The 21,500-nt window shown below is 42.1% G+C and overlaps 1 protein-coding gene across 4 annotated transcripts in view; it reads right to left on the bottom strand.

The window, feature by feature from the left end:
- Positions 1-21,500, bottom strand: part of SMC1B (structural maintenance of chromosomes 1B) — a 76,193-nt gene that overhangs the window by 4,216 nt on the left and 50,477 nt on the right. For 2 of the 4 annotated variants that reach the window (XM_004771114.3, XM_045083703.1), the window contains 8 exons: positions 11,129-11,270; positions 10,146-10,291; positions 8,688-8,841; positions 6,027-6,125; positions 4,088-4,244; positions 3,074-3,228; positions 1,903-2,054; positions 15-84 (listed from right to left, as the gene is read on the bottom strand). In XM_004771114.3, the coding sequence (XP_004771171.2) occupies positions 15-84; positions 1,903-2,054; positions 3,074-3,228; positions 4,088-4,244; positions 6,027-6,125; positions 8,688-8,841; positions 10,146-10,291; positions 11,129-11,270 (1,075 nt within the window). Of the gene's footprint in view, positions 1-14; positions 85-1,902; positions 2,055-3,073; positions 3,229-4,087; positions 4,245-6,026; positions 6,126-8,687; positions 8,842-10,145; positions 10,292-11,128; positions 11,271-21,500 lie in introns of those variants that run through there. The other 2 variants (XR_200775.3, XM_004771116.3) reach the window with 2 other exon arrangements.

The raw sequence follows: 21,500 nt of genomic DNA, 5'->3' as shown, positions 1-21,500 counted from the left end.
AGAAAAAACCTGACCTTGCCAATGTTTGTGTTGTCCAGAGCCGCGTCTACTTCGTCTAACACAAAGAACGGAGCAGGCCGGAAACTGGAACGAGAGTACAGCCCGGTGAGTCACGGCTTTTTACTACGAGGGTTAACGGTATTCAGAGAAAATAAGATAACATCATCTTGGATGCTTTAGCCTCAGTCACCCAGGAGCCCGCTGATGCTACATAGAATGTGCAACGCTTGGTCCGCGTCTCCCGTGACCGTTGCACGTGGCACCTGGGGCTGCCCCAGTCCGTGGCTCTGGCGTCAAGGATGACCGTCTACTCCCCCGACATGACCCCTTGCTCCTTCCATCTCTTCTGCCAGCTCCTCTCCGTGCAGTGCCCTTGGGCTGCTCACCCACTGGTCAGCTCCCCCGGTGACTCCATCTCCTCTCAGGGTACCGATACCATCCACGTGTGGACGGCTTCCACGCCTGCCTCCCACGGCCAGCGGCTTACTCCACAGCTCCGTGTGGGTGTCTAATAAACAGCTCAAGCTCATCCCAAATCCCGCTCCTCACCTGGCCCTTCAGACCGACTCTCTGCCAACGTCTTCCCACTCTGGTTGATGAGGGGTCATCCTAGCCACGTCCTTCACACCCCATGCCTTGTCTGCTCGCCTCTGCTCTCACCCTCGTCCAGCCTACCCTCATCTTCCACCTGGACTGCTACAGCAGCTTCCTAGCCCTGTGCCTGCCACTGTTGTACACAGTCTATTCGCTACCGATGCCAGGTTCTCGCTGGCCTCAGGACATTTGCACTTGCTGTTCTTCATGTCTAGAACATTCTTCTCTTAGCTATCTGCAAGACTTGCTCCCTTCCTTCCTTCAAGTCTTTGTACCAACACTGCCTTCTCAAACAGGCCTCGCAGGTGGCTCTTTAATGCCGCAAACCCTACACTGCTCCGGCTTCTTAGGGCCTCCACTCCCTACTTTGTTTCTTCTCTGTAGCATCTGTCATTTCCCAATAGTCTCGGTGTTGGAGAATTAGTTTACTAGTCTATCTTCTCATTTGTCTTCCCCAATAAAAATGAAGTCTCTCCGAGGCAAAGATTTTGTTCTGTTCACTGCTGTCTCCAAAGCCTACACCAGCCCGTGACACACAGTGGATATGTAGTGTCTGCTGAATAAAGGAGGGCAGTGGCACCTGGTACTAGCTCTGTTCTGAGACTTGCTCAGAACAGGCTTATGGTTTGATTCCTGCTGCCTGCTCTCCCCAGGTCTGCTGGCTTTAATGCTATTGTCTGTGCCTGTCCTGTACCGGCCTCTTTTTTTTTCTATCCCTGGGAGCAGTAACGAGCAGCTGGAGAACTTAGGTTAATCTTCCTGGTCACGGAAGCAGAGAGAAGGCAACACGGGCACCTAGATCTTCATCTAAGGATTTGCATGTTGCAAGTCATTTGCCCTAATTTTAGCTAATCTTTTGATTTACTTCACCAACTGCCACCATGACTAGTGGAAACGAGGTTAAACATTTTTTTCAGAAGAAATGCTTCACTTAACATTCTCTACATAAACACAGGTCTCTGAATTGGCGCTAGGAAAATAATATACAGGTCGGGAGTTTTTGTTCCCTTTGGGTTTGTTGTTAACTGTTGGCAATCCTGATTTCACTTCTGGCTGTCAGTATTTTTTCTTTCTTTTCTGTAAAGCTGGAATATAAGTAGCTACTGATAATTATAGAGATTTAATGAAACTCTGTCAAAGACTGAATTGTGTGTTTGATTTGCAGTCTAAATTATTATAGGCCTAAAACAAGCCTGAATGTTGTCTGGCTCAGTAAAGCAGTTTTGTATCACACATGCTAAAACACCTTCTGTGGAAGGGTCCATTTTGTTTCTGCCCTGATGCAGAATCAGGTCACTGGGACCTTACCTGTGCACGGCGAACAGGAGGGCTAACGCGGCCACGCACTTTTCTCCCCCTGACAGATTGTCCATTGGCATGAACCGTTTGCCTGGTGCCACGCAGTTATAGCTAATTCCTTCTAGGTAAGGCTCTTCTGGGTTCTCTGGGCTAAGAAATGCCTGAAACACAGGTTATTTATTTAGCAAAATCAGAAAAGCCATTAGTAAATTTCAACTTCAAAAACTGCAACAGAGTTTGGCTGCAAAATATTCTGCCGGTTAGGTTTTCCTCCACTGTGATGGCAAAACATGAGTGCCCGCGGCTCGTGTACAGAGCTGGCTCTACAGTGTAGTCACAGGAAACAGGGCTGCTGGGTGTGGAGCAGAGGGAGAACATGCTCACACACACGAAGAATCAGGCCTCCCCACAGGCCTGCCATGCAGACCTCAGCAGCACGTGCCACGAACTGGACAAAAACAGTCTCATTCCGTGCACTTGGGGCCCATTTCCCAGCCACTTACTGAACACCTACTGTGGGCCAGGTACTGTGGCTACAGAGATGAACCCAGGAGTTACTGGGTTTATTTCAGTCTTGCTTTACTGAAAATAAGTAACTATTTGTGGCTAAAATTCTAAAAAATGATCCAGGATCAGCTGTTGGCCACAGAACACCCCGAGAAAGGTAAAAGCAGGTGTGGCAGACCCAGTAGACATCTGAGTCCACATTCTGTGCCGCAGGCTCTGCCCCGGGGACCAACCATGGAACGGGCAAGGGTTCTAGCAAAGAGACTGTGGACACAATCCTGCCTTTGGTTCTTTCTTTCTCCTGACCGCAGGTCAGCCGTCTCCCAAGACACTCTACGTTATATGTCCCTTCACTACAGAGACTGCTGACGGTTCCATACAATCAAGTTACCAGACAGCAGAACTGCAGCACTGCAGAGAATCTGGAAACTAAGTGACCTAACCCCTCTTTCAGATGAAGAGATGGCCCAGAGAGATTCTGCCTTGTCCAGGCTAGCCAGTGGTAGAGTGAATGGGATCTAGAACACACACAGTTACTATGGTAACTGATCTTCTGGAACTGACTTTGCTCCAGAAGTGGGTCACTCAGATGATGTGACATTTATTTCCCACCAGAAAAAAACCACCAGCAACACAAAGTTCCCAGGAACATCGGTGGGTGAAAAATACATACTTGGGCACTGACGTTTCTGCAGAGCTTCTTGTAGATTTGATCGATTGAGATCGAGACGTGCTCAAAACACTGGCTGAAAAGGTCATATCTCCTTTTTTTCACCTGTTCAAACTCTTGCCTACACATTCTGGCTTCCTTTCTGCTGGCCTCAAAAGCTAAGAGAAAATCAATGTTCTTTATTTTGCAGACCACTGAGGGGCTGGCTCCTCTTATTTCAATTTTAAAGCACAGAATATTTTATTATTATTAATTTTCTTTTAAGATTTTGAGAGAAAGCACACAAGCAGGGGGAGCAGTGGGGAGAAGGTGAAGCAGGCTCCCTGTTGAGCAGAGAGCCTGATGCGGGGCTTGATCCCAGGACCCTGGGATAGTGACCTGAACCGAAAGCAGGTGCTTAACAGACTGAGTCACCCAGGCATCCCGAAAGCACAGAATATTTTTAAAAACTGGATTTTGAGTTTGGTTGTCTTGAGTAAAATCTACATTTAAAATATCCTAATTGTTATTAATTCCAAGAACATGGCTCTTAAAATTGATGAGCCCTTTATCTGCTAGGGCTAATTTTAAGATAATAATGACAAATTCTGAAAGAGTATCTAATATGACCATCCTGCTTGTATAAAAAAAAAAAATACCTGTTCTAAAATAACCAATACACCTGGGGTGCCTGGGTAGCTCAGCTGGTTAAGCGTCTGACTCTTGGTTTCGGCTCAGGTTAATTTCAGCATCATAAGCTTGAGCCCACATGGGGGTGGGGGGTAGTCTCTATCTTGAATAAATAAATGTTTTAAAAAATAACTAATACACTTCTTTTTAAGTTAAAGCAGAACACTTTTAAGAAGGAAGCAGTGCATATTAAAAGTGCACATTACTATAAGACAACAGAGGAAGATATACAATACAAATAAATAAAGCTAGATAAAAATAAAGCTACAGTTGCTAATAAGTGTTACCGAGATCCAAACCCATCAACCCAAGAACATGGCCTTGCCAGCAGCTAGAGCTCAGGCTCACCGTCTGTGGACTCCTGAAACTTGTCTCGGACAGTCTTCAGGTTCTCCAGGGCTCGCAGGTTTGGGGCCGCCGTCTTCAGCAGGACGTCCTCCTGGGACGCCACCTGCTGCAGCAGGAGCCTCAGGCAGGCCTCCACTTCCTTATCAGTTTGTAAGGCCTGTTAGCCGGCAAGGAACAGGGATTAGCTTGCCCTTCCAAACTGCTGAGTAATTAGGGCCCTTCAGAATCCACCCCCTGCCTCCCTCCTTCCACACCCACGCACTCCCTAGCACAAAGCCGTCAGGGTCTGAACCACACTAGTGCTCGCTTCCGGAGCAGCTGCGCATCTGCAGCTCCGCTGTTCGAGATGCCTCTCGCCCGGACCACGCTTCCCTCCTGCACTTCGTGGTCTGGCTAAAGGGCAACAATTCACATGGTACCTTCGCTTACTCATTCATTACAAAATACTGACCATTTCCTATGTCGGAGACACTCAGTGATGAAAACTGCTCTGGCCTTGCCCTTAGAGAGCTCACAGGGAGGTCAGACATACACATGGGCATTGACAAGCGCCTGAGATGCTCTGACCGGCAAAAGCACAGGTAGCATGAGACAGGGAGAAGGGATCTAGCCCACGAGGAGGGGTCGAGGAAGCTAAACCAGAACAACGGATAGAGCCTGAGTGAGGAGGGAAGGGAAACAGTGGTGCTGGCCTGGTTTTCCAGGAAAGCCTTCTTGCCCTCCCAGGATCTTTAATTTATATGTGATAAAGGCGATGTTTTAAGTCACTGAGAAGAGAATTCCTTGGAAAATGTTGCATAAACTGGCTCCATAGGTAACTTCTTAAAAGCAGACTCTTACCTTTTACCATATGCCAAAATAAATTTCAGATGAATTAAATAGGTAATGAAAGCAAAACCATGAACAGGATAAATATTTACTCAGTAATAATGTGGGGAAGGATTTTCTAAAATGAAAGCACTAAATAGATATAGAAAAGTCAAAGCTTTTTTCTGATTGCCTAAAAATAGCATAAACAGTCCAAGAGCCCAGTGAATAACCAATACTAACCCAAGAACACAACACATATCAAGAACACGAAATTAAAAGATGTGGCGTTGCCGCCTGCTGTCCACGCTCCACTCCCTCCTTTCTCATGGAGCCTGTGCTTGACCATTTCTCCCTCAAGCTCCCACTGTAGCTGGGGGTGGGGATTGGGGGACCCTGTTTGATGTAAGCCTAGACCACCCCGTGCCCAGAGCTTTTGGTGGGGAATGAACATGTGGTCCAGTTCAGGACACTGAGATGCGGACACAGTTCCGAGAGGTCTGTCGGACAAGCCCTCTTCCACTTTTAAGAACATGTCACTACAAAGGCAGCCTGTCTCTTCTCTGAAGGTCATGGCTGTGTGTGGCTGGAAAGCCAAGAATGGCCAGTCATTTTGCCCTCACCACGAGAGGCAGTCTTAGGATGGAGTCAAAACAGAAAGAAACCTAGCATCGTAGGAACTTATAGGGATGTCTGTGACAGAGCCAGAGCTGCCCAATTAAAGAGCCCTTGAAACCGGACCCCAGATATGTGCCCTACAGCCGTGAAGGTGGTGTCCCCTACTGCAGGGGCCGCTAGAGTACAGTGGCTACTCTGTCTCTCGCACAATTGCTCGGAGACTAATAATCATGGTGACTCTCCAAGGAAAAAGTCCTTCAAAAAATGCTGACCATAGAAGCTTTTATTCTTTGGGAAAAAATTTCATAGTACTCATGTTCTGCTGAACACACAGTGAGAAGTGGTCATCTCAACATTCTTAAAAAGCTACCTACTTAATACCATTTCTTCAGACGACGTTAAGAAATCTACTTTTCTCCCTGAATGTAGGCTCTATGGTCCAAAACGTGTGCTGTAGCACATTTAAACATTCATTGTCACAGTGAGTCAGTCCTAATGGGAATCTTTTGATTACCTTCAGATCATCCGTCAGAGAGCTGTAGTCTATCTCGAGGGCTTCTTCTTTCTCATAGATGTCGACCGTTGCCTGGGTACTTTCTGCTTCAGTTCCCAACTGAAACGCAGAGGAAGCCCTTTGTTATATGAAATGGTGATCTCATCCAACCGCCCAAGGCTTCTGGTTGATGCCCACCTCACTCCTTACTGGGGCCTCCAAGGCCATGTCGATCTGGCGACAAGATGCCCAGGTGCTTCCACCTGCACGGTAGGAGTTCAGAACTAGTGATCTAGCGCAGTCTCCCTCATAACAGAAGGAACTTCTGCAAGAGCCCTGGTAGGTCTAGTTAATGTACCCTTTTTTTTAAAAGATTTTATTTGTGAAAGAGAGAGAAAAAGAGAGGGCAGATGAACAGCGACAGACAGAGGAGAGGGAAAAGCAGGCTCCCCCCTAAGCAGAGAGCCCAATGTGGGATGTGATCCCAGGAGCTGGGATCATGACCTGAGTTGAAGACAGATGCTTACCTGACTGAGCCCCCCAGGTGCCCACATATCCTCTATCTGAACACCTCCAGTAGAAGGGAAATCTCAGGTCCCACCTCTCAATTATGGGAAGACAATTACTCCTGTAACAATTATTATAAACATTTCTACCCAGTGATCCTCATTCAGCCCACTGGAGAGAGACACTTTAGATCTCATGCCTTTTCTATTTCAGGCTTTACAGAGAACATTTTGTACAGCATCCCCACTACACAGCCACTTCTGGATGTGCCTACAAAATTCCGATCAGGAAGCTCACCACAATAGGCCCTCCATATTTCCAGTAGAAATTGTTCCCTAGGAGAGGAAATCTGTCTCTGTGGCCTCTACTCCCCAACCCTATATCCCCCCTGGGACCAGAAAGAACAAATGCGATCCTCCTCCTGGGACGGACAGTCCTCCAACGGAAGAGGACGATCCTCCTCCTGGGACGGACAGTCGACGATCCTCCTCCTGGGACGGACAGTCCTCCAACGGAGGAGGACGGCATATTCCCGAGCCTTCCCTTCCCAGTACAACACGGTCTGGACCTTTCCACTATCCTGAACGCTTTACTCTTTAGAAGCATCATACTTTAAAAAGTGAATGCAACCCTATCACTTTTTCTTTTGAGATAATGATTCAGTATTATTCCAGTGTAAGGCCTTTAAAACTTGCTCTGAAATACCCCACCACGAGTATGAAATTCTTTCAAGCCAATAAAGAAGTCATTTCTGTTCAGGTGGGCATGCTGGAGAACCATACTGAAGGTTCAGTAACTGAAAGCAATAGAGCAAAGCAGCGGCACGAACACTTGACCAGTAACACTCACTTCGACGTCAGCCATTAAAGTTGCTTCCTCCTCTCTGTAACCTCTTCTAAAATGACATTGCCTTTTATTTATTTTTTAATATTTTATTTATTTATTTGACAGACAGAGATCACAAGTAGGCAGAGAGGCAGGCAGAGAGAGAGGAGGAAGCAGGTTCCCTGCGGAGCAGAGAGCCAGATGTGGGACTTGATCCCAGGACCCTGAGATCATGCCCAGAGCCGAAGGCAGAGGCTTAACCCACTGAGCCACCCAGGCACCTGGCATTGTCTTTTAAACAGATGTTCTGTTTCTTTCTGTAGTATGATAACTATTGTTTTTCGGCTCCCATCTATTTTTGCTGTTCACAGACCCATCCCTTCTCTCTCTGCTCCTACAAAAGTGAACCCATGACCCACAGTTCTTCTCCAGGATTTTCCTAACAGAGAGCACAGGGGAGAGTTCTCTTTCCCTCTGGTCAGAGCTGGTGGTTACAGCTGCAGCCATGTGGTGAAAGCCAATTTGGGAGAACAAAGCCAATATATACACTGAGCCAGAAAGAGTTGACAGTGTTCAAATTCCCAGACTGGGTCAGGCATGAGACCTCCCCCTATCCTGCCCCCCACCCACCCCTTTAAAGCCATCGGAGTTGGGTTTATGTAGTTTGTGGCCAGGAAAGGGTTTTCTCCTTTCCTTACCTCCTGTCTGGAATGTGACCTCTGCTACTATTGAGAAAAAAGACAAAGACTTTGTGAGTATGAGGTTATGAAATCAATACTGGCAAGAGAAGACGTGTTGGTATGAAAGATGCTTCACTCTGAAGACTCCAAAGGACTCAGGGCCTTCCTGGGGCGGAGGGTGGATGGAGGGAGTAGCTGTCCAGCTGTGCAGCAGAGGAGAGAGGGGAGGGGGAATGTGGAAGGGAGACCCCAGGGCAGAGCTCAGAGAGGACCCACGAGGCAGGACAAACCCGTCTTGTCACTGGCTGTGGACGGGGTAATGGGAACATGCACGTTCCGAACACAGCAGCAGCTTCCCTAAAACCCCACCAAAGGCCATTGACATCAACAGCTCTCGATCTCCGACTCCTCTCGGGATCTAATGTGTAGAAAAGAAACTGCGGCCCTTCCTGTGGGGCTAGGAGGACACGGATCAGCGAGAGACGTAAGAAAACTGCGTGACATGCCCAGTCCTCTGCAATGAGGACCGTGGTGGGAGGATGCCTTTCCACCCCCCGGAGCCTTAGCAGCAGAGGGAGGATCTGCGAGGCTGGGACCTCGAGAAGCAGCCAAAGGGCATTGCAGGCAGCTGCCCGCGGCCACTTTACTCTGCAGTCCTGCGGGCGAATACCTCCACTTCAATGATGTCGTCCAGTGACCCCAACAAGAGGATGATTTCAATGTCTTGAACTTTGCAATCAAGCAGCAGATTATGCTTCTCTAGCCGTTTCTGTTCCAAAGAAGTTTGAATGATTACAACTTCTTTTTGCCATTTTCCCACTTCCCTGTAAATACATAGATATGAAAAATGATATTTTACTCCTTATGTAAAGTTGCACCAAAGAAGAAAAATGAATGTGTTGTAAATGAATTTACATGGAAAAAAGAGTCTTTTCTTGAGTGCTATAAGTTCTAGAGTTACCTCACTGATGCTTCTAATAAAACTTTAACACTCTTGAGAAAGGCCATGACTGTAATTAGTTAATCCAAGGGAGCATTTTTAAAATAATAAAGATAATTTCTTTAATCAGGCTAGCTTTGTTTCAAAATCTGTATAATTTTTCAAGCTGCATTTCTCCTTCAATATAAGCTCTACACTTTAGACCTCAAAACAAGAGAAACAACCTTTAAACAAGAAAAATGTCTTACCAGTTAAGTCATTACATATCGAATGGTCTGAATGGTCTGAACTTTTCTATTACAGCATTAGTATAATGCTCTCTATTTTAAATGAGGGCTTGGGGATTTTACTAGTTAAAACAATGTGGGATTTTAAAGAGGATCTAGAAACAGGACCAAAAAATAAAATAAATTAAGAATATGATTTTCAAAAATATGATGATGAACAGAGATGTAGTTCTGTTTAAACTAACTACAAAAGTGAAAAAATTCAAGAGTAAATGACCTTTAAGTCCACTCAAAAATCGTAGACAAAGAACTTTCTGGCTCTATCCTGAAATGCTGTAAGTCTTCGATCAGTGGGCAAAACCATGAAATGCTGAGTTGACCAAACCAGAGCACATTTCATCTAACTGCTTACAGTCGTGCCCATCATACAGGAAAGCAGAGGTCACACTGGTGCAGCGGGTCACCTGGTTCCAAGTGTCATCGTCCCCTTCATGACAGACACACATGCTTAGCACGTGCCAGGTACTGTTCTAAGTGTCCTATGAACAGTCCCTCATTTAATTCTTACAAGTGTCCCGGGAGGCAGCCGCGGTGAGCGTCCCCAGGTTACCAGAGGAGGAAATGAAGGCGTAGTGTGTAAGTGGCAGGGCTGGGGGACGTGACCATGCAGACCGGCTCCAGACAACCCCCTGCAGGGTTTGTCCCACAAGCAGAGTCACAGGGATTTAGGGCAGGGGCTCTTAGCACAGGCCCACATTGTCATCTGCCAAAGAAAACTATTCACTCTAAACAACTAACCACCTCTTTTGGTTTTTCCCCAGATGAGAACACACTTGAAAGGTGTGATGTGGGACCAAAGGCAGCAAGGGCACAAATTCAAATAACAAAGCTTCCTACAATAAATTTCAAATTGGCAGTAAACGTCTTCAAATTGCTGGTTGTGGTCCTTCCAACTAATTACCTATCAATAGCCAGAAATCGCTTCCGCTCTTCTTCCAGCTGAGCTTGGACCTTCTCGGCGCTCGCATTCTGAGTGAGAAATACGTCCTTAAGTTGCTGCCGCTTTGCCATGAGATCATCCACAATCTGCAGACAATTTTCTTCAGCCTGAATGAAGACGATTTACATTGTAGACTCACCGTCTTTTACGTTAATAAGGCCCACAGATCATCTTAGTGTCAAGAAACCAACCCAGTGATTCTGGGATAAACCCTCGTTCTGGGTGGTGCACGAAATTCTATCCCACTCTGTGGGACCCACTCTGGCTCTACGCCTCTTGGAAATTGGCAATTCCTACCTTTCTTTGTCCTTCATTTTGGATTCATTCCTCAGCTTAATGCCATCTGACTTCTGTTCCCATTGTCCAATGAAGACGTTCTTGCTACTCGGACCTCTTAATTGGCAACCTGACAACCGCCCCCATGTCCTCTTCCCGGCATGGTGGGGTTTCTGGCTCTACGCTCTACCTCCACAACCCGTGCGACCACTCCTTTCAGAGTCCCACCCTGGCCTCACGGCCCCGCACAGTGCTCCGGCCTGCCTGGGAGTCTCAAGCACTTACAGTTTCAATTCACTTCCAGAAACAGGCCTGGGCTCCTCCCACCCTCTGTGCCCCCCTCACTTGCCAGAGATCGCTGCTTCGGTGTCACACAGGCAGCTCCAGCTCCGCGAGTCTGGAATGTTCTCGCTCTTACTCGCTCTTCTATCCACCCATCACCCCAACTAGGACTCAGGAGTCATCACTGGCGTCCCTCCTAGGCTTAGGCTCCCACTTCAACATCCAGGAATTCGTGAAACTGCTGATTTGACTTCCAGTATTTCCCAAATCTGCCCTCCACACTTTCTGTCCCCAGGAGGACACTTCAGGAGCTCGACCCGTGTTTACTCAGTGGAGGAAGTCATCGTCTCAGTGACAGGGAGCCTCAGCCACCTGTTCTTAGTTACCTGCTTTAGGTTATCGATGTCTTCTCTGCCTTTCTGGACGGTCTCTTTTAATTTGTTGATCTTACTCAGTCTCTTCTTCAGCTGATTGCGACTGTATTCGAGTTGAACATTAAGCCGAGTTTTTTGTTTTTCAAATTCTAATCTAGTATAATAGAGCCAAGCGTTACATGTGGTAAGGAGTCTCTTAATTCTTTACTTTTTAGTTGTTATTATGAAAAATTTTAAGAAAATACAGAAGTAGAAGGAATGCTATAAGGAATTTAGTTCATGGTCAAGCCTGTTGTATCTACAGTTGTATTTGTGACTTTGCTCCAACCCTGGCACATCTCAGACATCATGTAACTTCATCAGTAAATATTTTAGTTTGTATCTCTGGAAGTGGAGTGACCATTAACACAAAACCACAAGCTACTGTAGATACAGATGATGACAATTCCTCAATATTAGATTGCTCTCGTTACCAGATTTCCGGAGTCTCATTAAAATCAAAACAAAACAGGGACGCCTGGGTGGTTCAGTCGGTTAAACCGCTGCCTTTGGTCCTGGGATGGAGCCCTGCATGGGCTCTTTGTTCAGCCGGGAGCCTGCTTCACCCTCTCCGCCCCACTCGTGCTCTATCTCCCCCTTCTCTCTCAAATAAATAAATAAATAAATAAATCTTTAAAAACAAAACAAAACTGGTTTGAATCAGAGTCCACACACTGCATGTGGATATGTGTTTCTTGAATCTTCTGTAATCTGTGGGCTTTCCCCTCCTCTTTAAGTTACAATTTATGTGCTCATTCTCATTTATTTAGTCTGTCTTTCCAAACGGCTAGTCACCCACAAACTGCCAACGTGGGAATGGAAGAGCACCTCTCCTGAAGCTCCTTCCCCCTTCTCCAGCCTCACGAACGCCTCATAAAGAACTGCAAGACCAGCTGTAGCTCACCCTTCCCATCCTCTCGCCCTCACATGCCCCGTGAACAGAATCCTTCAATCCAGACAGACTTTCAAGCACTAACCGTTACGAGTAACCACAACAAGAACAATAATGATAAATACAGAGTGATATTCAGTGAGAGGTCACTGGGTGCCAGCCTGCCACATGTGCTTTTACACGTGCTTTAGTTGTAGGACTCTGAGAGGCTAATACCACTCTTGCTGTAGATAAGGAAGCTGAGCAGACACGGCACAGAGCCGAGTTTGTTGCCCCAGGCTACCCCATGAGGAAGTGAGGGAGCCCCGGTCTGGTCCGAGACACACTCAGAGTCTCTGCTCTTAACCATCGAGCACAGTGCCCGCAGGGGGAGTTCAGAACAAATTCTTGAAGGATTTCTTCCTGCTGCAGGAGGCAGACATGCAGACTATGGGAAACACCTCTTCACTTGGCTCGGGAGCACCATACCGCTCTGGCTTTCCTGCTCCCTTACTGGCTGCTCCTTTGATGGTTTCTGGTGATCTTACCCAGGCTTTAAGTACCACCTGCATACAAACAATCCCAGAATTTATACCTCTAGCCAACACCTCTCCCATGGACTCCTAACTTATAGACTCAACTGCCTACTCCACATCTCCAAGCAGATGTCAAAGGCATCCCAGTGCACATAATGGGTAAGTTACTAGAAGTTGTAAGAGGTTTTAGCAAAATCATGTTACAATCGAAAATTTGATAGCATTTTTCTACACCAGTAGGAACCAATTAGAAAAATATTATAAAAATAAATATTACTCATAAGAGGAAAAAAAACCTATAAAATATCTGGGAAGTAACTTAAGATCACACAAGATCTGTATGAAAAAAACCTTTAAAATTCTAATATAGGATATGGATGATTAGAATAAATGAAAAGACATATTAGGTTCTTAGGTGAGAGGATTTGATATTTTGAAGATGTTCTTTCCAAATAAATCTATAAATCTGACACAATCTCAATCAGAATTCCTGTAGGATTTTTATGAGAAACCCAATGAACATATATAGGCATAGTTCTTTAAAGAAAATCTATCAAAGTTCAAGTAGACTTCAGAAAAAAGAATATGATAGGGACTAAAAAGGGGCATTTCACAGTGATGAAGGGATGAATTCACCAAAAAGACATAATGTTCCCAAATTATGTATGAACCTAACCACAACACTGTAGAACACATGAAGTAAAAACTGACAGAACTGGAAGAAACTAAAAGATCCAAAAGTATACTTGGAAATGTCAACACTCCTCTCAGTGTTTGCTGAACTAGCCAGAGGACCAGTAAGTATAGAGAGTACTTGAGTGATACCAACCAACGTGGTTTAACTGACACCCAAAGAACATTCCACCCGCCAGCAGGTACCTATTAAACAACACACTGCTAAATGCCCCATGGGTCACTGAAAGAAATCATAAGGGATATTAGAAAATATTCTGAATGGAATGAAAATACAACATACCAGAAGTAGTAGGATACAGCTTAAGCAATATTTACAAAGAAATATAGTTTAAAATTCTTGTATCAGAGGGGGGTCTGCGTGGCTGAGTTGGTTAAGCATCTGCCTTCAGCTCAGGTTGTGATCCCACAGTCCTGGGACTGAGCCCCACATTAGGCTCCCTGCTCAGTGGGGAAATTGCTTCTCTCTCTCCTTTTGCTCCTCCCCCTTCTTATGCTCGCTCTCTCTCAAATACATAAATAAAATCTTTAAAATAAATAAGTAATTAGAATGCTTATAATAGAAAACAATTAATCCAAAATAAGTAGAAGAAAGAAAATAATAAAGGTAAGAGCAGAAATCAACCACACAGAAACAGACAAACTACACAGAAAATCAGGCCAAGTGAAATAAGTCAAGCAGAGAGAGTCAATTATCATATGGTTTCACTTATTTGTGGAGCATAACAAATAGCATGGTGGACATGGGGGGAGTTAGGAGAAGGGAGTTGGGGGAAATTGGAAGGGGAGGTGAACCATGAGAGACTATGGACTCTGAAAAACAATCTGAGGGGTTTTAAATGGTGGGGGGGGTGGTTGGGGGAACCAGGTGGTGGGTATTAGAGAGGACATGGATTGCATGGAGCACTGGGTGTGGTACAAAAAACAATGAATACTGTTATGCTGAAAATAAATAAAAAATAAATTAAAAAAAAGAAACAAAATGTATAAGAAAATTTTAATCACACACACACACAAAAAGAAAATCAATGAAACCAACAGCTGCTCTTAGAAAGGATTAATAATAAATTAATACACTTACAGCTAGGCATTAAGAAGAAAAGAAAGAAGACAAATCACCAATATCAGAAATAAAAGAAAGGACACCAGTACAGATCCTACAGACATCAAAAAGGCCAGAAAGCAAATATTATTAATAACTATGTTAATAAAGTTGACAACCTGGATGAAACACAAAAGTTTCTCGAAAGACACAAACTACCAAAACTCACTCAAGAAAAATGATATCCTGGGGGCACCTGGGTGGGTCAGTCATTAAGCACCTGCCTTCAGCTTAGGTTGTGCCTGGGACTGAGCCCTGCCCTGGGCTCTCTACTTGGTGGGAAGCCTGCTTCTCCCTTTTCTATTCCCCCTGCTTGTGTTCCCTCTCTCCCTGTTGCTCTCTGTCAAATAAATAAATAAGATCCTAAAAAAAAAAGAAAAAAAAGAAAAAGAAAAAGGAAAAAAAGAAAGGAAAAAGAATATGAATAGCCCTATATCTATTTTTTAAAAAGATTTTATTTATTTATTTGAGACAGAGAGATAGCAAGAGAAAGCATGAGCAGAGTCAGGGGGAGAGGGAGAAATGGGCTCCTCACTGAGCAGGGAGCCCAATGCGGGGCTCAATCCCAGGACCCTGGGATCATGACCTAAGCCAAAGGCAAAAGCTTAATAGACTGAGCCACCCAGGCGCCCCAGCCCTATATCTACTAAAAGAACTGAATTTGTAACTAAAAACCTTCCATAAAGAAAAGTGGGTGGCCCCAGTTGCTTTACTGGAAAATTTTACCAAACTTTTATGAGAGAAATAATACAAAATTCTACAAAAACCCTTCCAGAAACCACAAGAGGAGACAACAATTCTTGACTTATTTTATGGGTCTCACATTACCCTGATAGAAAAACATGGTAAAGATATTGCAAGAAAACAAAACTATATATTAGTATGCTCATGAATGTAGATGCAAAAATCTTACTGAAATTTTAGCAAATCAAATCCAGAAATATTTGATTTTAGCAAATCAAAATAAAAAATACAAATATGACTGAGTGTGCTTATTCCTAGGTATATAAAGTTGGTTTAACATCAATCAATATAATTTACCATATTAATAAGTAACAACAGAACCCTAACCAAGCACTCACTCAAAAAATGGCAGAAAAAGTATTCTACAGAATTCAATATTCATTCCTAAAACATTTCAGCAAACTAGAAATAAAAAGGAACTATCTCAACCTGCTAAAGGGTACCCTAATGTTAAAACCATACTTAACCATGAACGAGTGAATGCTGTGGCCCTAAGACTGGAAGAAAGTCAGGATGTGTGCTCCTACCACGTCTTTTGTTCAACATTGTACTGGAGGTCCTAGTTAGTGCAATAAGGCAAGAAAAAAGAAATAAAAGGTGCACTAACTGGAAAGGAAGAAATAAGATTTTTTGTCAATGAAATATGATCACCTATGTAAAAAATCCTAAGGAATCTACAAAAGAGCTCCTAGAATTAACAAGTGCAGCAAAATTACAGGATACAAAGTCAATTTATAACAACTAATCCTGTTTAGGGGAGCCCAGGTGGCTCAGCTGAGCATTGATTTCAATCCAGGTCATGATCTCAAGGTCTTGAGATCAAGCCCCATGTTGGATTCTGTGCTCAGCGCAGAGTCCGAGATTCTCTCCTTTCCTCTTGTCCCTCACCCCATTCTCTCTAAATAAATAAATAAATAAAATCCTAAAAAAACTTATACCAATCTTAATTCAATATACTAAGAACATCTATTTGTAACTGATAATTACAAACAATTCTATAAATAATAGCATAAAGATATAAGGTACTTACAAAAAACTGAACAAAATATAAGACCTGTACACTGAACATCAAAGAACATTAATGAGAGAAATTAAGGAAGATCTACATTAAGTGAAGACAGACACTGTGTTCATGAATACTGTTAAAATGTCAATTCTTCCCAAATTGGTTAATGGATTTAACACCGTCCCAATCAAAATCCCAGCAGACTTTTAAGAACAATTGAAGAGCTGATCCTAAAATGTACATGGAAATGCAAAGGACATAGAAGAGGCAAGGTCTTGACCCTCCTTGTTCACTGCTGTAATCTCAAGTGCCTAGAACGGTTCCTGGCTCATGGGATGCCTACAGTAAATAGGTGTTGAATGAATGAATGGACCATGAGAGAATTAGAATTAAAGGAAATGGGCCAAAATATTGATGGTTTTTATTTCTGGACAATGGGATAATGACTGATCTTTTAAAAAGTTTTCTCTATGTTCATCAAGAGGCACATACTACTTTTGTATTTAAAAATTCTACTTGAGGGAGCCTGGGTGACTCAGTTGGTTAAGCATCTGCCTCCGGCTCAGGTCACAGTCCCAAAATTGAGACCCACATTAGGCTACCTACTCAGCAGGGAGTCTGCTTCTCCCTCTCCCTCTGCCCCTTCTCTTGCTCTCTCTCTTTCTCTCAAATTCTTAAAAAAATAAAAAAATTATACTTGATTATATGAAAACCACCATCTATGGCTTAGATCATTATCTCGGGTCGGAGAGCCAGTCCCGCGTTGGGCTCTATGCTGGGCATGGAGCCTGTTTGAGATTCTCTGTCTCCCTCTCCCTCCACCCCTCTACCCATAGCCCCCATTTCTCTAATAAATAAAAACAAAAGCCCATAGTTAAGATTATGCTCAATGGGGGAAAACTGAGAGCTTATTCTCTAAGGTTAGGAATAAGACGAGGATGTCTACTCTCACCACTTTTATTCAAAATAGTACTGGAAGTCCTAGTGATAGCAACCAGATAAGAAAAAGACATAAGAAAAATCCAAATTGGTAATGAAGGAGTAAAGCTTTATTTGCAGAGGACGTGATACTATATATAGAAAACCTTGAGGACTCCAATAAAAAACTACTAGAAGTGACAGATAAATGAATTCAGTAAAGTTGCAGGATACAAAATCAATCTACAGAAATGCATTGCATTTCTCTACACTAATAAGGAAGCAGCAGAAAGAGAAATTAAGAAAACAATCCCATTTATAATTACACCAAAAATAATAAAATATCCAGGAGTAAGCTTAACCAAAGAGCTCAAAAACCTGTACTCTGAAAATTATAAAACACTGATGAAAGAAATTGAAGAAGACACCAAGAAATGGAAAAATATTCCATGCTCATGGATTAGAAGAATAAATACTGTCAAAATGTCTATGCTACCCAAAGCAATCCACAGATTTAATGCAATCTTACCAAAATATCAATAGCATTTTTCACAGAACTACAACAAACAATCCTAAATTTTGTATGGAACTACAAAAGACCCCTAAAAGCCAAAGAAATCTTGAGAAAGCAAAACAAAACTGGAGGTACCACAATTCCAGATTTCAGGTTATACTATAAAGTTATAGTAGTTAGAACAGTACATAACTGGCATAAAAACAGACCCACAGTTCAATAGAACAGGACAGAAAGCCCAGAAATAAACTCACAACTGTACTGTCAATTAATCTTCAACAAAGGAGGCATGAATATGCAATAGGAAAAAGACAGTCTCTTCAACAAATGGTGTTGGGAAAACTGGACGACTACATGCCGATGACTCAAACAGGGCCATTTTCTTATTCCATAAACAAACAAGAAACTCAAAGTGAATTAGGGACCTAAATGTTAGGCATGAAACCATAAAAATCCTAGACTAGAGCACAGGCAGTAATGTCTCTGACATTGGTCACAGCAACTTTTTCCTGGATAGGCCCCTTGAGGCAAGGGAAACAAAGGCAAAAATAAACTATTGGGACATCAAAATAAAAAACCTTCTGTACAGCAAAGGAACAAACGGTCAACAAAACTGAAGGACAACCTACTGAATGGGAGAGGATATTTGCAAATGATCTATCCAATAAAGATATATATATCTCTCTCATATATATATATCTCATATATATCTCATACAACTCAATGCCCCCCAAATCAAATAATCTAATTAAAAAATGGGCCAGGGCACCTGGGTGGTTCAGTGGGTTAAGCCTCTGCCTTCTCAGGGTCCTGGGACTGAGCCCTGCATTGGGCTCCCTGCTCAGTGGGAGTCTGCTTCTCCCTCTCCCTCTGACTCTCCCCCTTGCTCATGCTCACTCTCTCTCAAATAAATTTTAAAAATCTTAAAATAATAAAATAAAAGGACAGAAGACATGAACAGACATTTCTCCAAAGAAGACATAAAGATGGCTAACAGACACATGAAAAGATGCTCAGCATCACTCATCATCGGGAAAATATAAGTAACAGTGAGATATTATCTCACACTTGTCAGAATGGTGAAAATCAAAACAAAAGAAACAACAGGTATTGGCAAGGATCTAGAACAAGGGAAACCCTTATGCACTTTTGGTGGTGCAGCCGCTGTGGAAAACAGAATAGAGGTTCTTTAAAAAGTTAAAAATAGAACTATCATATAATTCAGTAACCACACTCCTGGGTATTTACCCAAAGAACAGGAAAACACTAATTCAAAGGGATATACGCATCGCTATGTTTATAGCAGCATTATTTACAATAGCCAAACTATGGAAACAGCCCAAGTGTCCATCAGGTGATGAGTGGATAAAGAAGATGTGGGATAGATATACAGAATGGAATATCATTCAGCCATAAAAGAGAATGAAATCTGGCAATTCACAACACCATCGATGGAGCTAGAGTATTAAGCTGAATGAAATAGGCCAGTCAGAGAAAGACATACACCATATGATTTCACTCCACTGTGGAATTTAAGAAACAAAGCAAATGAACAAAGGAAAAAAAAGAGACAAACCGAAAAACAGATTCTTAACTATAGAGAACAAATCGTTATCACAAGGGGAGGAGGGCGGAGGACGTATGAAATCGACAAAGGAGAGTAAGAGTGTAGTCACCTTGATGAGCATGCTGGAACACGCTCGATGAGCATGAGCTTATATTGAATATATATATATATGTATATATATATAATCATTATATTATACACCTGAAGTTAATATAACACTGTAGGCTAACTATATTGGAACTAAAATAAAAAGTAAAAACATAAGTAAAAATAAAAATTATATTTGATTTTTATATCTATAGGAGATGATAGATATTAACAAAACTTAGGCAGTAATCATTTTACAATACATGTAAGTCAACTCGTTATGCTATACACCTTAAACAGTGATGTATGTCAATTCATCTCGATAAAACTGAAAAAAAGGAGCACCCAATCAAAAGAAACCAATCATCTAGATAAGTACAGTATAGAGACCTTAAATAATCTGCAGTCATAAATGCTTTGTTTCCTATTTCTGCATGATTTGACTCCTTTTAAATATAAGATGACTATATCTCCAGCAAAGGGACTGTCCTCTAACCTACAATATAATCTTGTCATTGTCACTATTGTACCCTTATATTCAGAATTTATAGTCATAATGCCAATGCAATTATATTCAAAAACATAATACATGGATGTGGTATGAAGTTAAAAAGATGTAAGAATACACAAAAAGTAAGTATCTCTATCCCACACTCTCAGTCTCCTCAGAGGCAACCACTCTTCATGCTCTCTAAACACACGTGTACATATATTTTCCCCCCAAGAATGTCATTTGTCTCAGTTTTCTTCATGATGCTATTGCCGTGCAGAACCTGTTATTTCTACACATTTGCATTTATCTTTTCTTTTACAGCTTCCAGCATTTATGTCATACCTTCCTTAATCTGAGATTATTTTTAAAAACTTTCTTATGACATTCTAGTATTCCTATGTTTTCATTTATTTACTGAAATCTTTGATCCAGCTGACATTAATCTGAGTCTAAGGAATGAGACAGGGATCCAAGTAGGTTTTTATCCAGGTTACAAACACATGTATCCCAACATGACTGCTGAAAGTATATTTTTTTCTCCACTGATATGAAATGCCAGTTTTATATTAACTCGAATTTCCCTTCGAGATCTGAGTGTATTTCTAGACTCCATTTATGAACAAGCACCTCAAGATTTTAGTTAATCCAACTTTACACATGTTTCAAAGTCTGGGAGTTCTAGTCTTTTCTCATTATCTTTCCCAGATTTTTCTTAGCTAGTTCAGAATATGAACTCTAGAATCATCTTATCTGTTTAAAAAAAAAAATCTTGTCCACACATATATTGAGAGGGTATGTAAATTAGAGATTAAGTTAAGGTGAACCAACTTCTTTATAAAACTGTTTATAGGGTCTTCCTATAAAAAAACTAGTATGTTTTTCTTTTTATTCAAGATTATTTCTATGTCTTGTTTAAAATATTAGATTTCTTTTATTAAGTAAAGTCTATCCCCAATTTGGGGCTTGAACTCACAACCCCGAAATCAAGCATTGCATGCTCAACCAACTGAGTCAGCTGGGCACCCCTGAAGGTTTCTTTATGTACTTTTGGATTTAGTAAGTTTACTCCTAAGTATTTTACCTTTCTCATCTCTTAATATTTGAGGTATTTTCTCCCTACATAATTGTCTCCCTGGTAGCTTCTATATAGAAAGTCTAAAACTTTTTAAATTAACTTTTATATTTTTAAGTTTCATGTTAATATTCATATCCAGCCATATTACTGAATTCTCTTTGTTTCTAACAAAAAAGTTTCTAATTTGTTTTCCAGGAATTTCTAGATATATATCATATAACCTGCAAATAGTGGAAGTTTTATTTTCTCCTTTGCAAATGTTTATACCTTATTTCTTGTCTAACTCTATGGACTGGGATTGCTAGAAGAGCATTAGGTAAGAGTGGTGATGCCGAATATTCTGCTCATTTCTCACTTTACTAGGAACACTCCTAGTGTTCCTCCATGAAAACATGATGCTGATTTAGAAGAAGGTGTATTCTAGCTGAAATTAATGATGTACTATATGTTGGCTAAATGAATTTAAATAAAAATTTTTTAAAAGATTAAAGTATATTTAAGATTTTTAAATCAAGAACGGATGCTGAATTCTGTCAAGTGACTTCATCTTCTCTAGAGTTGATTGTGTGATTTTTCTTCTTTGATCATTAATATGGTAAAAATTATAGCAATAATTTCTTATATTGAACCACCCTTCTATTTCTGGAATGAGGCCCACACTAGATAATGGTGTATTGTTTTGTTGGGTTGTTGCACTGTTTGTTTCTAGGTAACCTTATTTTATTTCATTATTTATAGA

The sequence above is a fragment of the Mustela putorius genome, unplaced genomic scaffold (assembly GCF_011764305.1).
Source record: "Mustela putorius furo isolate JIRA1106 unplaced genomic scaffold, ASM1176430v1.1 tig00000738_pilon_pilon_pilon, whole genome shotgun sequence".
NCBI lineage: Eukaryota > Metazoa > Chordata > Mammalia > Carnivora > Mustelidae > Mustela > Mustela putorius.
This window is presented reverse-complemented; position numbering and strand designations above follow the sequence as displayed.